This window comes from Symphalangus syndactylus, chromosome 17 (assembly GCF_028878055.3).
Source record: "Symphalangus syndactylus isolate Jambi chromosome 17, NHGRI_mSymSyn1-v2.1_pri, whole genome shotgun sequence".
Taxonomy (NCBI): Eukaryota; Metazoa; Chordata; class Mammalia; order Primates; family Hylobatidae; genus Symphalangus; species Symphalangus syndactylus.
Window position 1 is genome coordinate 10,028,239 of NC_072439.2, and position 13,960 is coordinate 10,042,198.

Sequence of the window (13,960 nt, forward strand, 5' to 3'; positions counted from 1 at the left end):
CCTAGGGATGAGGCCCTCTGCATGCTGCCAGGATCAGCCTCATGAGGGAACCCAACAGGACACCCCACGACTAATGCACACAGAAGCACGGCTGGTGAGCTGCACATACAAATTCCAAGGATTTTTTGGGGGGGTGTGTCTCTTTCTGAGAGACCGCTTGTCTTCCTGAACACAGAGAGGCCTGCGAGGATTTGGGGAGCACGTGGACTAGAAAGAGACCAACACCCATCTCGTTAGGGTGGAAGGAGAAGCAGGACTCAGTGGAGCTGGGTTCACACTGGGCTCCATGACTCTCGAAACGGGGGTGACGCTGAACCCTCACCTGCACAGGTCAGTACAGCATCAAGGAGCATGCAGGGACCACACCAGTGGGGGCTCGACAACGCCAGTCCGTTAAGCTCCGTCTGCAGCGCCACATAAAGAAGCCACGCAATGTACGTGGCCCTATAGTTGGCGGCTGTCATCAGATCCAGGGTTTCCCCAAAAGAACTGGGATGTGTCACCATTCCTTTCATGTTTACTCTCCAGTTGGTCAAGTTTTTAAACAAACAAAGGACATAGCTAGGGCTCAATCAATCCAGACAGCAGTGTAGCCCAAGGTTGGGGGCCTGAGGGCCTGGGAGTCCGGGGCAGGAGGCCTCTAGGGCAGCCACACAGCCTGTATGGCTGGGCACACAGGTGTGCACCACACACAGCCCATGCACAGAACATGCAGCTGCAGGGCACAGAGGACCCCGGGCGGCAGGCACCTCATTAGAGTGAGGGAATGACCTGGAGCTGCCTGGGTGCGCCCGGACCCTCAGTGACCACCGTATCCTCGGAGGAGCCACGTGAGGGAAAAGCCCGGACCCTCAGTGACCACCGTATCCTCGGAGGAGCCACGTGAGGGAAAAGCCCGGACCCTCAGTGACCACCGTATCCTCGGAGGAGCCACGTGAGGGAAAACAGGGATGGCACTGCCTTCTCTGGGGACTAGTTTGACACCGGAAAGAGATGCAGCCCCACACCTGGCCCGCGGAAGGAGCCCAGCCAAGGGAAGAAAGAACAGTCATAGAGACCCTTGCCCTACAGGGTCAGCTCCTCCCCTTGGGCCCAACACAGGTGGCTGGCAGGCGGGCATGGGACCTTGATGCCCACCGGGCGAGCAGCAGCGCAGGGAGGTGCAGGGAACCCGGGGTGCTGCCTGCCTCGCCACCCTCCACCTTCTCAGCCCCGGCTCCCTCAGCAAGCCACCCCTTCCCAACATCCTGGCAAGATGAGGCAGCCCTCAGCTCGGTGCAGGCATGTGCCCAGGTCCTCTGCTGGGGGTGCTGGGCTCTGAGGATGGTCTTGGGTCACCTGGGCTCCCTGCCCCTGCTAAAGAACATGAAGATGGAGTCCTGACCACTCTGCCCCACAGCTCCATCTGAACGGGTGGGAGCTGGGACACCCTGGACTCTGGAAGCCAGTGTGCCAGTCCACAGCTCAGCCAGGCCCAGCAGGCATTCTGTCTCTCACAGCTACAAAGGCCTTGGCGGACCTGAGCAGGGGGAGGAGGGAGGAAGGTACCTGCTGTTGTCTGCAAGCCCGGCTCCCCGGGGCACAGGCTGTGCTCGAGGCAGGAGGCCACGCGAGGACTCTGCCTCCCCAGCGAGGAGGCCTGCGAAGGAAGAGAGGCAGGGTTAGCTCAGCCGGCCCAAAACCTTCTTCTGGACATCACAGTGTGGCAGCCAAGAGCAAGCGCTGGTCAGAGCCCAGTCCCCGGTGACCGGGGAAGGGGCTTTGTCTCCGCCTCTGAGGGCTGGGGGGCACTAGAAGCAGCACACGCATGTGGCCGCCACTCGCCCCGCCTCCCACCAAGGACCACTCACGGGGTGGAGGCGTTCTCGCCCAGGGCAGGACATGCATCATGTGACACTGAAAACTGCCCACACACAGGCCTACAATCCTGACCCACACTGCAACCTGGATGAAGCTCAAGAATGGCATGCGCTGGGAGGGAAGCCAGACACCAACGGCCACAGCGTAGGGTCCACTGATACCAAAAGTCCAGAACAGGCCAGTCCACAGACAGAATGGGGGCTCGTGCAGAACAGGCCAATCCACAGACAGAATGGGGGTTCGTGGGGGCCAGGAGCCTGGGAGAGAGACAGTGGGAGAGTGACTGCTAACGGGGATAGGGCTTCTTTCGGGAATGACAGAATGTTTTAGAATCAGATAGAGGTGATGATTGCATGGCCGTGAATACACTAAAAATCAATGAATTATAAACTTTAAAATGGGCATATTTTATGGTTTGTCAATTACCTCAATTTTTTTTATAAAAAGGCAAACAATTGGGAGGCCGAGGTGGGCGGATCACAAGGTCAGGAGATCGAGACCATGGTGAAACCCCATCTCTACTAAAAATACAAAAAATTAGCCGGGCGTGCTGGCGGGCGCCTGTAGTCCCAGCTACTCGGAGAGGCTGAGGCAGGAGAATGGCGTGAACCCGGGAGGCGGAGCTTGCATTGAGCCGAGATAGCGCCACTGCACTCCAGCCTGGGTGACAGAGCGAGACTCCGTCTCAAAAAAAAAAAAGGCAAACAAAACCGTTATAAGTTACCATTATCACAATGTTCAATATCTCTCTTTTTTTTTTTTTTTTTTTTTTTTCAGACAGAGCCTTGCTCTGTTGCCCAGGCTGGAGTGCAGTGAAGCAATCTTGGCTCACTGCAACCTCTGCTGCCCAGGTTCAAGTGATTCTCCTGCCTTAGCCTCCCGAGTAGCTAGGACTACAGGTGCACACCACCACGCCCAGCTAATTTCTGTATTTTTACTAGAGATGGGGTTTCACCATGTTGCCCAGGCTGGTGTCGAACTCCTGACCTCAAGTGATCCACCCACCTCGGCCTCCCAAAGTGCTGGCATTACGGGTGTGAGACACCACAAGAAGCCACGACATCTCTCATGTACATAAACACAAAAACCTCAACAAAATACTAGCAAACTGAATCCAGCAACATATAAAGATGATTATAAGCCATGACCAAGTAAGATTTACCGCAGGGATGCAAGGTCTATTTAACATTCAAAAGTCAATTAATATAATACATCACATCACTAAAATAAACAACAAAACACAAGATCATCTCAACATACCCAATCCAACAAAATCCAACATACTTTCTTTTTTTTTTTTTTTTTGAGACGGAGTCTCGCTCTCTCACCCAGGCTGGAGTGCAGTGGCGCGATCTCTGCTCACTGCAAGCTCCGCCTCCCGGGTTCACGCCATTCTCCTGCCTCAGCCTCTCCGAGTAGCTGGGACTACAGGCGCCCGCCACCACGCCCGGCTAATTTTTTGTATTTTTAGTAGAGACGGGGTTTCACCGTGGTCTCGATCTCCTGACCTCATGATCCGCCCGCCTCGGCCTCCCAAAGTGCTGGGATTACAAGCGTGAGCCACCGCGCCCGGCCTCCAACATACTTTCATAATGAAAAATACCCAACAAACTCAGAACAGAAGGGAGCTTCCTTCTCAAGCTGACAACATCTCGGAAAAACCCTTATTTCTCATTGCCCTCAATGGGGAAAGGCTGCTTTCTCCTTCACACCATGAGCACAACAACGTGTACTCTCGCCTCTCATGCTAAATGGATGGTGTAGTCAGCGTAAAAGCATCAAATAAAAAGAATCAAGATCGGTAAGGAAGCCGGGCACGGTGGCTCACACCTGTAATCCCAGCACTTTGGGAGGCCCAGGTGGGCGGATCACTTGAGGTCAGGAGTTCAAGACCAGCCTGGCCAACATGGTGAAACCCTGTCTCTACCAAAAATACAAAAAAATTAGCCAGGCATTGTGGCATGTGCCTGTAATCCCAGCTACTCAGGAGGCTGAAGCAGGAGAATTGCTTGAACCAGGGAGGCGGAGGTTGCAGTAAGCTGAGATCGTGCCACTGCACTCCAGCCTGGGCAACAGAGCAAGACTCCATCTCACCAAAAAAAAAAAAAAAAAAAAAAAAAAAAAAAAAAAAAAAAAAAGGCTGAGCGAGGTGGCTCATGCCTGTAATCCCAGCACTTTGGGAGGCCAAGGCGGGCAGATCACGAGGTCAACAGATGGAGATCATCCTGGCCAACAAGGTGAAACCCTGTCTCTACTAAAAATGTAAAAATTAGCTAGGTGTGGTGGCGGGCACCTGTTGTCCCAGTTACTCGGGAGGCTGAGGCAGGAGGATCGCTTGAACCCAGGAGGCAGAGACTGCAGTGAGCTGAGATCGTGCCACTGGCCTGGCGATACAGCAAGACTCCATCTCAAAAAAAAAAACAAAACAAAACAAAAAAAAAGATTGGTAAGGAAGAAGTAAAACTATCTCTGTGCTGGTGCCAGTGACATGATCTAAAAAACTATTCAAACTAAAGTGAGTTCAGCAAGGTTGCAGTACACAAAATCAATACATAAAAATCAATTTTATTTCTATGTAAAAGCAACAAATACAAAAAGAACAATTCCATTTACAATAGCATCAAGGGAAGTGTGAAATGTGTACAGTACTCTGGGTGAACAAAGCAGTGTTGGAAGGAAGATCCAAGGGAATGAAAAGGCATCCCACGTTCATGGCTGAGAAGACAACATTAAGACGGCAACACCCTCCACTGATTGACAGATTCAACACCGTCTCTATCTGAACCCCAGTTGGCTTCTTTGTAGAAACCCACGAGCCAATTTCAAAAAGCATATGGAAGCTCAAGGTACCCAAAACAGCCCAAACAATCTTGAAACAATACTTCCTAATTTCAAAATTCACCACAGAGCCACAGCAATCAAAACAGTGTGGTACTGCCATAAGGACAGCACAAAGATCAATGAACTAGAACTGAGAATCCAGAAATACACTCACACATTCACAGTCAATTGGATTTCAACAAAGGTATCAAAACAGTTCCATGGGGGAATGAACAGTCTTTAACAAACGGTACTGGGACAGTTGAATATCCATGTGCAAAAGAATGAAGTTGGACCTCTATCTCACACCATATGCAAAAATTACTTCAAAAGGGATCAAAGGCCTTAAATATAAGAGCTAAAACCATACAACTTTTCGGAGAAAATATATGGATAAATATTTGTAATCTTTTGATTGAGTCTAAAAATGTGGCGGAAAAAAAGTTTGTGACCTTGGATTTGGCAATGGTTTCTTAGATAAGACACCAAAATCACAAGTGACAAAAAAAAAAAAAAAACCCAAATGGATAAACAACTTCACCAAAATTAAAAACTTTTGTGCTTCAAAGGATGCTACAAAGAAAGTGAAGGGACAACTGAGAGAATAGGAGAAAATATCTGAAAAATCATCTATCTGATAAAGAACTTGTTCTCAGTATAAAGAACTTTTAAAACTCAATAAGGAAGAGATAATCCCATTGAAAAATGGGCAAAGGATCTGAACAGACATTTCTCCAAAGAGGACAGACAAATGGCCAATAAGCACAGGAAAAGATGCTCCATGTAATATCAGGGAAAAGCAAGCAAAGTCCACACTACGATACCACTTCCTAATCAGAGAATAAAAACTGTGTTCAAAAAGACAGATAGTAATAAGTGTTGGCAAGAACGTGGACAAACTGGAACTCTCCTGTGCCCCGCTGGTGGGAATGTTAAAATAGTGCAGCCATTTTGGAAAACAGTCCAGCAGTTCCTCCAAAAGTTAAATAGTATTTAACCATGTGACCCAGGTCAGGGTCCTAATATCCATCAGCTGACAAAAACAAAACAAAGGACTGGCAATCGGGCAAAGGACGGACGCACTGACACGCTACCACATGGACGTACCTCGAAAGACTCATGCTCCTGAAAACAGCCAGACATGAAAGGCCACGCATTGTATGACTCATTTAATCTCAAATGTCTAGAGCAGGCAAATCCGTAGAGACAGAAAATGGATTCCTAGTGGAAAGGGGCTGGGGGTTGATCTGGGGTTTGGGGAGTGACCACCAAGGTGTGTGGGGTTCCTTTTGGGGTGATGAAAATGTCCTAAAATTGACTGTGATGGTGACTGCACAACTCGGTGAATATACTAACAGCCACTGAACTGGACACATTAAAATGGTGAACTGCATGGTAAATGAATTATACCTCAGTAAAGCTGTTGCCAAAAAGAGTAGATTAAAGTATGTAATGAAGTTTAAAAACTTGTGTAGTAAGAATTTCAATACTTCTTCACAGGTCCTCAAGAAAAAACCTCAGGCCGGGCGTGGTGGCTCACACTTGTAATCCCAGCACTTTGGGAGGCCGAGGCAGGCGGATCATGAGGTCAGGAGATTGAGACCACGGTGAAACCCCGTCTCTACTAAAAAAAAAAAAAAAAAAATACAAAAAATTAGCTGGGCGTGGTGGCGGGCGCCTGTAGTCCCAGCTACTTGGAGAGGCTGAGGCAGGAGAATGGCGTGAACCCGGGAGGCGGAACTTGCAGTGAGCTGAGATTGCACCACTGCACTCCAGCCTGGGCGACAGAGCGAGACTCCGTCTCAAAAAAAAAAAGAAAAAACCTCACAGGTGGTATAATCATTCCCCTCATAAGAAAAACAAGGAAACAAGCTCAAAGAGACAGTCGGTTACCCAAACTCACACAGCAGGTTAAGTGGTGCAGTTACAAAGTGGAGCTCACGCCAGCGGCTTGCAAACCCTTTCTGGCCCGTCACGCTACTGGGGAGCACAACAGCTAGTACAGTTGACCTTTGAACAACACGGGGTTACGGGTGCCAACCCTCCACACAGGTGAAAACCCATGCATGACTTCTGACTCCCCGAAACTTGACTAATAGCCTCCTGTTGGTCAGGAGCATTACTGATAACATCAACAGTTGATAAACACATATTTTATATATTGTATTATGTACTGTATTCTCACATAAAAAGCAAATTACAGAAAAAGTTATTAAGAAAACTGTAAGAAAGAGAAAGTGTATTTACTATTCGTTAAGTGGAAGTGGATCACCCTAAAGGTCTTCGTCCTCATCATCTTCACGTTGAGTAGGCTGAGGAGGAAGAGGAGGGGTTGGTCTTGCTGTCTCGGGGTGGCAGAGATGGAAGGAAATCCATGTATAAGTGACCCATGCAGTTTAAACCCGTGAGGTTCAAGGGCCAACTGTACAGCAATGTACAGCAAAGCCATGGAAGGGAGCTGGGGCAGCCACTGGCCCTGGAGTGACTCCAGCAACAAGGTGCCAAGGACCAAGGAGCACCTCAAGCTCTAAGTGGAGAGTGACACGACCCATCCAGCTTTAGAAAGTTTAGCTCCGTGGTGGCAGAGGGCAAACAGAAGACAGAGGGAAGAGCCAGCAGGGCCCCCAGTAGGAAGGGGCCTTAGGGACCGGAAGCAAGCGGCACAGAGTGCATGGCAGCTGCAGGGGCATCTCACGCCTCCCGCCCTGGGTTTGGCCTGGGTCCGACAGAGATGGCCTCACGTCTTTCCAGGACACAGCAGGTGGCCACCAGCCCACAACCACTCTGCACAGCCACACGCGGTGTGAAGCCACAGGGAAAGCACCCTAAGTGACCTCTGAAATCACCCTCGGCCCCTCTAGGACCCTCTGGCTAGGGGGGGAGGATAGGCTCTCTGGGAAACGGTTCCTGCTCAGTCAGGGGCTGGCTTTCTACTCCCGCAACCAGGAGCCGGACTAACAAGGGGAGGGCAGGCGACCACATCGAGTGAGGCCCCAGTCTGGACGGCGAGTGGACAACAGCCCCGCAGGCTTGAGATCCACATCGAGTAACAGGGAGTAACATACGGCCCCAGGAGAGGCAGTCTGCAGGGTCTGAGGAGGATCTGACCCTTATGTGACTTGCCATTTAACAGGAGAGCTAAGGCAGAGGGGGGCACAGAGGGAAGTAGCTGGGAACGGCAGAAAGGGCCACCAACAGAGAGGCCCTGAGCAGCCTGGGATCCCCAAGTTCATTTCCAGGCGACTCTGAGTTCCTGGAACTTACCACGGAATACAGACTTCACGGATCTTCTTCCTCCTGCTGCCCCTGCCTGGTGTCCAGGTGCAAATCTACTCTCAAAGCAGGTTCCCAGGGACTCTGCTTCACTCACTGAGAACACTGCATGTTTCCCTCTGAGTTCACTCCCAGGAAAGACAAAGTCCTCTGTTTTGTCAAAGTGGAAGCAGGAAAAAGAGGGGGAGCAGGCCAAGGGTATTCCAGGCAACAAAAAAAGCGAAGGAAGCGCAAACAGCGTTCTAGAAACAAGGTCCAGAGGACAACAGGCCACAGACCCAGGCGTCCACCAGGGTCTTCAGGCAGCAGAAGCGGCAGCCAGTTACTCAGCATAAAGACTGCACCAGAGGCCTGAGTGCAGAGCACAGACCAGCCCTTCTCCCAGGGCAGCCCCCAAAGGTGTAGAGTGCACCAGAAAGCACAAGGGGCCACCCTTCAAAGCTTAACCCAAAATGACAGGGTGGCAGGTTCCATTCGCCAAGACGGCTGCACCTACCTCTCCCATGCCCCAAGCCCTCTCCCCAGTGTCACTGGAACAACCTCCTCCCACCCACACCAACTCAAGTGCCAGGAGCTTGTTGGACCGCCCAGCACCCCACTCCTCTGTCTGACCAATGTTCCCCGGGCGCCCACTCTGGGCTCAGCAAGGCAGTGGAGTGGTGGTTAACCCGAGAAACAAGTTCCACCTGCCTCCACCCACATGGAGTTGCTAGTTTTGGAGACAGATAACAAACAAGTGGACACGTATGGTACCGAGAGGAGAAAACAGGGCGCATGGGCTCTGCAACTGCGGGTCAGGGAAGGCCTGGGGGGCCTGAGTCGAGGTGGAATCACTCGTTGGCAGCCCCTAAAGGGGTAGAGTGCACCAGCAAACAGGAGCCCAGGGCCCTAGAGTAGGCAGCAGATCCGTGGGGACCACCTCACAGGGCTGTGCGACTCAGCAAGGAGGAGCATTTTATCCAGGGACCATGAAAAGCCATGGAGGGTTTTAGGCAGGAGCAAAAGATGGTGCTCTTAGGTTTTTAAAAGATTAATCTAGTATCCTTGAGAAAAGTATGAAGCATTCCCGTCTGCCACTGTGGTGCTCATAATTATCCTGGGATACTGATACATAATAAAGTAGCTAGTACTGATCACGTGCTATAAAGTTACAAATTGCCACTTTTACGGGTTAAAAACAGCGCAATATCGTCAACTTCACAAGATTCAACTTCTGTGTACAAGCCATTGTGGCAGGACCTCATCAGACCTCCTAGCTCTGAAGGTTGACCATTAAGCTTCCCATTCCAGAAATGAGGAAAAGGGCAGCCTGCCCAAGACCACACAGAACAAGTCCGGTGGTCAGAGAGCCCGCCATGGGTCCTCACGCTCAGCACCTCATACTTGTTGGTCCTAACCCACCCACGTCTCTCTCTGACCAGACTCTGCATCCCTATAGGACAGGCCCTGTCTGCTCCATTCACTCCCAGATCCTCAGGCCGAGGACAGAGCGGGACCTCCCTAGAAAATCAAATCAAATTCACTCAACAGGGCACCACCCCAAACTGTAAAACAGGGTTACCAGGAGCAGCCGGACCACGAGCTGCTGTGTACATTAAGGAGCTCAGCCTAGGGCAGGACAGAACAGCCACATGGCAGCTCTGGGGGAGGCTGGCTTGGGAGTCTGACTTGTGCCATCCCAGACACAGAGCTACCTGTCAGGCCATGTGTGTTGCCCAGATGCCAGGAGCACAACTCATTCGACCACCACGTCGCTGCAGGGCCACTGGGAGACGCGGCTTCTGCCTCCGACCCTGGAGGCCAGTCCCCATCCGCATGGGGACTCAGTCTCCCTAACGTCTCAAGAAGAACTAACTCTCGATGAAGGAACTGGCTGGTGAGGTCTGGCCTAGCATCGAGACACCTACGCCGTCTTTGGCATAAACACAAGGCCTGTTACTGCCCCTAAGGTCGTCACCAGGGGGAGAGAATGGCCAGTCCTGCCTTCCACAACGCCCACTCGTGTGGTGCCAAGACATAAACACGCAACGTGGCACCACGGCCAGGCCGCAGGTCGAATCCCGGCTTCCCACGAGGCGGCTGTGCCTGGCTGGGTGGGCACCTTTTCCTATGGGCTCTATCCCAGAGATAGGATCAGCTCTTGAGTCTGCCCGCCTGTCGTAACTTCTGCGCACAGAAGTCATGCACTGAGTCCCACTGACTGAGCACCTCGCAGCCGCCGCACCTTCACCTACATTATCTCTTTCCATCTTCACCAAGGCCCTCTAAGGTGAAAGCAAGTCCACACAGGCTCATCCACCACTCCAAAATCAAAAAAAGCTCCAAAAACGAAAGTTTCTTCCTTCCTGGTTTGACCTGACACGAAGCTATCTGGTGTCTTATCCTAGACAGTCCTAGATGGGTTTGATCAAACATCACAGTCCAAAATCCCACAGATCCTCAAATCGGAAAAATTCTGGATTCCAAAATATAGCTGTCCCCAAAGATTTCAGATAAAGGGTCCCGGGCTCCTTTCCTGGACGAGGGAGGCGGCTCCAGAAGTAACTTCGTGCCGGGGAGAGGCTGGTCCAACTCTTCTTAGATCAGCCCCGACGCTCTCTAGGCCCCAGCAGACCCACCCACCCTGCGCCCAGTTTGCGCCAGGCGGGTCCGCGTCAGGAGTTCAAATCCCGCCCGGGGTCTGACCCAGCCCCGCCGGGGGGCTCGCGGGCGGCGGAGGCGCGGTGGGTCCACCGGGATCCCGACGGGGAGCGCGGGGCGCCTGGCGGCCCCAGCTCTCCGCAAAGTTGGCAAAGGCCCGGGAGGGGAGGCCTGCGTGCCGCGGGGCCGGGGCCGGGAACCGGAGCCGGACCCTGGAACGCGGCCGCGCGCCCACCGGACCCCCGACACCAGCCCCGCCCCGCGTCCCTCCCCTCCCCCACCCCGGCCCCCGCCCGCCCCGCGCCGCCGCGCATGCGCACTGCAGCCCGCGATGTGGCAGCCGGGGGAGTTGGGGGGGGGCCGGGCCGGGGGCGGCCGCCGACGGAGCCCCGCGCCCCTCCGGCCCCGGATAGGCCAGGCGCCCCGGCCGACATCAGAGCTCCAGAGCGGGGCTCTCCGTCCCTGGGGCCCACGGCGAGGCCGAGCCACGGTGGCGGGGGGCGCGGACGCGCGGGGGCGGGGGGCCGGCTCCCCCGGCCCGCTCACTCACCTCCGCCATGGCCGTGTGTGCGCGGGAGGCGGTGGCCGCGCCGGGATCCCCGGATGAGGAGCCGCGCACTCATTGGCTGTGGATCCTGGAGGGCGGGGCAGGGGCGGAGCCTGGAGGGGATGGAGAGCGAGCCGGGCGCGTAGTAGGTGCGCGGGCGCGGGCGCGTAGCCGAGCGTGGCCGGCGGCTTCTGGCGAGCTTGCGGTGTCTTCCCGGCCGTCTCTGCTGGACCCTGACTTTGGCCTTGGCCTTGGCGGAGGAGACTGCATTCCATAAAAATACGAATTCCTGATAATCACACCTGCGTGGGGACCACGTGGTCCCGTGTGACCTCTCCAATCTCTCGGCTGCTCGCTGTTAACACCCCACGTTGCACACTAGGAAACTGAGGCCCAGGGCGACGGGCCACCCAGAGTGTCAGTAATAGAGCCAGAATTGGTGTCCGGGCGGCGTGGTTCTGGAACTTTCTGCACTTTGGCACCCGTGATGAGCAAACTAGCGCGCGGAAGAACCAATTGGGGAGCTTGCGAACGCGCACCAGTCGGAGAGGTTTTAGAAACGGCGGCCCCGCGCCGGAGAGCCCAAGGCGGGAGGCAGGGAGGTGGGCTTGACCCCAGGGCCATTTGGCTCTGCAGTCCGTCGTTGTTTCGCAGATTGAACATTTGTGGAACACGTGCACGTTCTGATCCTGTGCTAGGCTCCCGGGGAGGGTTTGAAGAAGACAGCCCTAACGCCTGTCTTCAGGGCGTTTAGAGTGGAGGATGGGAAGGCAAGGACTCGCCACACTTTAAATTTGAGACGGATAAGTGCGTGAATCTTCGGGGCGCACGATGCAGAGAGAGGATAGGAAGCAGGGGTGGGGCGTGAAGAGGCAGGGGCCAGGTGGGAGCTGTGGGGCCTGGACCAGAGTGCAGAGAGACTTGGGAAGGTGAACACCACAAGACTCGCTGATGGAGGGAAGCTGGAGAGAGTGAAGGATGGCCTCCAGATGTGTGGCTTGCGCAAATGAGTGGAGACCAGGAAGAAGGGAATTGGAGACCAGGAAGAAGGGAATTGGGGACCAGAAAGAAGGGAATTGGGGACCAGGAAGAAAGGAATGAGCCTCGTTCCTGTTTCCCAGTGATCAGCCAATGAATAGTGAGAACTTGACATGCACCAGCCTTGATTCCTGATGCAAAAGCATTACTCAGTTCTCTGAGAATTCACCAACCAAGAGATAGAAGAACCACTCTGGAGGGGTCTACCCTCACTCCTTTTTTGGTTTACATCATTGAGATTGAGGGTTCTGGCCCTCGTGTTGAAGAGTCCTCACTGATTTGTTCAACAGTTGGTTCCTTCCTTTATTATTCGTTTATTATTATTCATTCAGTCATTCAGTGAACTAAACACATATCTCATGCAGTCTTCAACTGGGTGCTGGGTAGCCAGAGGTCCTGTGAAGCAGGGAGAAGCATAAACAGATAAGAGAGTGAGGTGCTGTGCTGTAGCAGGTGGAGGGGCCCGAAGACGAGGGCTTGAGTCCGCCTGGCACAACCAGGGAAGACTCTTACGAGAGGGCTTGGCAAGAATCATCACATAGATGTCAAATGAGGACTTCGGTGAAGAGAAGGGTATTGTGGCCTGGTACGGTGACTCACACCTGTAATCCTAACACTTGCGGAGGTGGAGACAGGAGAATCACTTGAGGTCAGGAGTTTGAGACCAGCCTGGGCAACATGGTGAAACCCTGTCTCTACTAAAAATACAAAAATTATCCGGGCGTGGTGGCGAGTGCCCATAATCCCAGCTATTCTGTGGAGCCTAAGGCAAGAGAATCACTTGAACCTGGGAAGGCAGAGGTTGCAGTGAGCTAAGATCACTGCCCTCCAGCCTGGGAAACAGAGTGAGACACTGTCTCAAAAAAAGAAAAAAAAAAAAAAACTTTAAACATTAGAGGGCATGACGATAATGTGCCTGTAGTCCCAGCTACTCCGGAGGCCGAAGTGGGAGGATCTCTTGAGCCCAGGAGGTCGAGGCTGTGGTGAGCAGTGATTGTGCCACTGCACCCCAGCCTGGGCAACAGAGTGAGACCTGTCTCAAAAAAAAAAAAAAAAAGTGAAGGATATTTTAAGATCTGAAAGTCTGTCTCCATAGACTGTTAGTCGCAGTGGAGAAATGAGGCCACTTGTTGGGCGGGTGATAAAACTCAGCATCCCTGGTAAAGGGCAGGTGCACACCATGTGCACCTGGATGTGGTGTCCAGGGCAGGACATGGCATCACTGAATCCAGTCAGGAATGCACAACCCATATCTACATATGAGGAAATTTCAGAAAAACCCAAATAAGGAATATTCTGTTAAACAAAAGAGGGACTGTATTCTTCAGAAATGTTAATGCCACAGTGGGGTGTGGTGGCGGGCGCCTGTAATCCCAGCTGCTCAGGAGGCTGAGACAGGAGAATCACTTGAACCTGGGAGGCGGAGGTTGCAGTGAGCTGAGATCGCGCCACTACACTCCAGCCTGGGCAACAGAGCAAAACTCCATCTCAAAACAAAACAGGCCGGGCGCGGTGGCTCACACCTGTAATCCCAGCACTTTGGGAGGCCGAAGCAGGCAGATCACGAGGTCAGGAGTTCAAGACCAGCCTGGCTAGCATGGTGAAACCTGATCTTTACTAAAATAATACAAAAAATTAGCCGGGCGTGGTGGTGCACACCTATAGTCCCAACTACTCGGGAGGCTGAGGCAAGAGAATTGCTTGAACCCGGGAGGCGGAGGTTGCAGTGAGCCAAGATGGCGCCATTGCATTCCAGCCTGGGCGATAGAGCAAGACTCCGTC

At 53.1% G+C, this 13,960-nt stretch overlaps 1 protein-coding gene across 9 annotated transcripts in view; it reads right to left on the reverse strand.

Annotated features, from left to right (window-relative positions):
* The window catches only part of MIER2 (MIER family member 2), a 36,059-nt gene extending 24,851 nt beyond the window's left edge, over positions 1 to 11,208 (reverse strand). The window contains exons 1-2 of one of the 9 annotated variants that reach the window (XM_055247642.2): positions 11,144 to 11,208; positions 1,549 to 1,639 (exon numbers count right to left, since the gene is read on the reverse strand). In XM_055247642.2, coding sequence (XP_055103617.2) covers positions 1,549 to 1,639; positions 11,144 to 11,152 — 100 coding nt within the window. In that variant the 5' untranslated portion in view covers positions 11,153 to 11,208. Of the gene's footprint in view, positions 1 to 322; positions 421 to 1,548; positions 1,640 to 9,647; positions 10,848 to 11,143 lie in introns of those variants that run through there. The other 8 variants (XM_055247644.2, XM_055247641.2, XM_055247643.2 and 5 more) reach the window with 8 other exon arrangements.
* Positions 11,209 to 13,960: the final 2,752 nt, after the last annotated feature.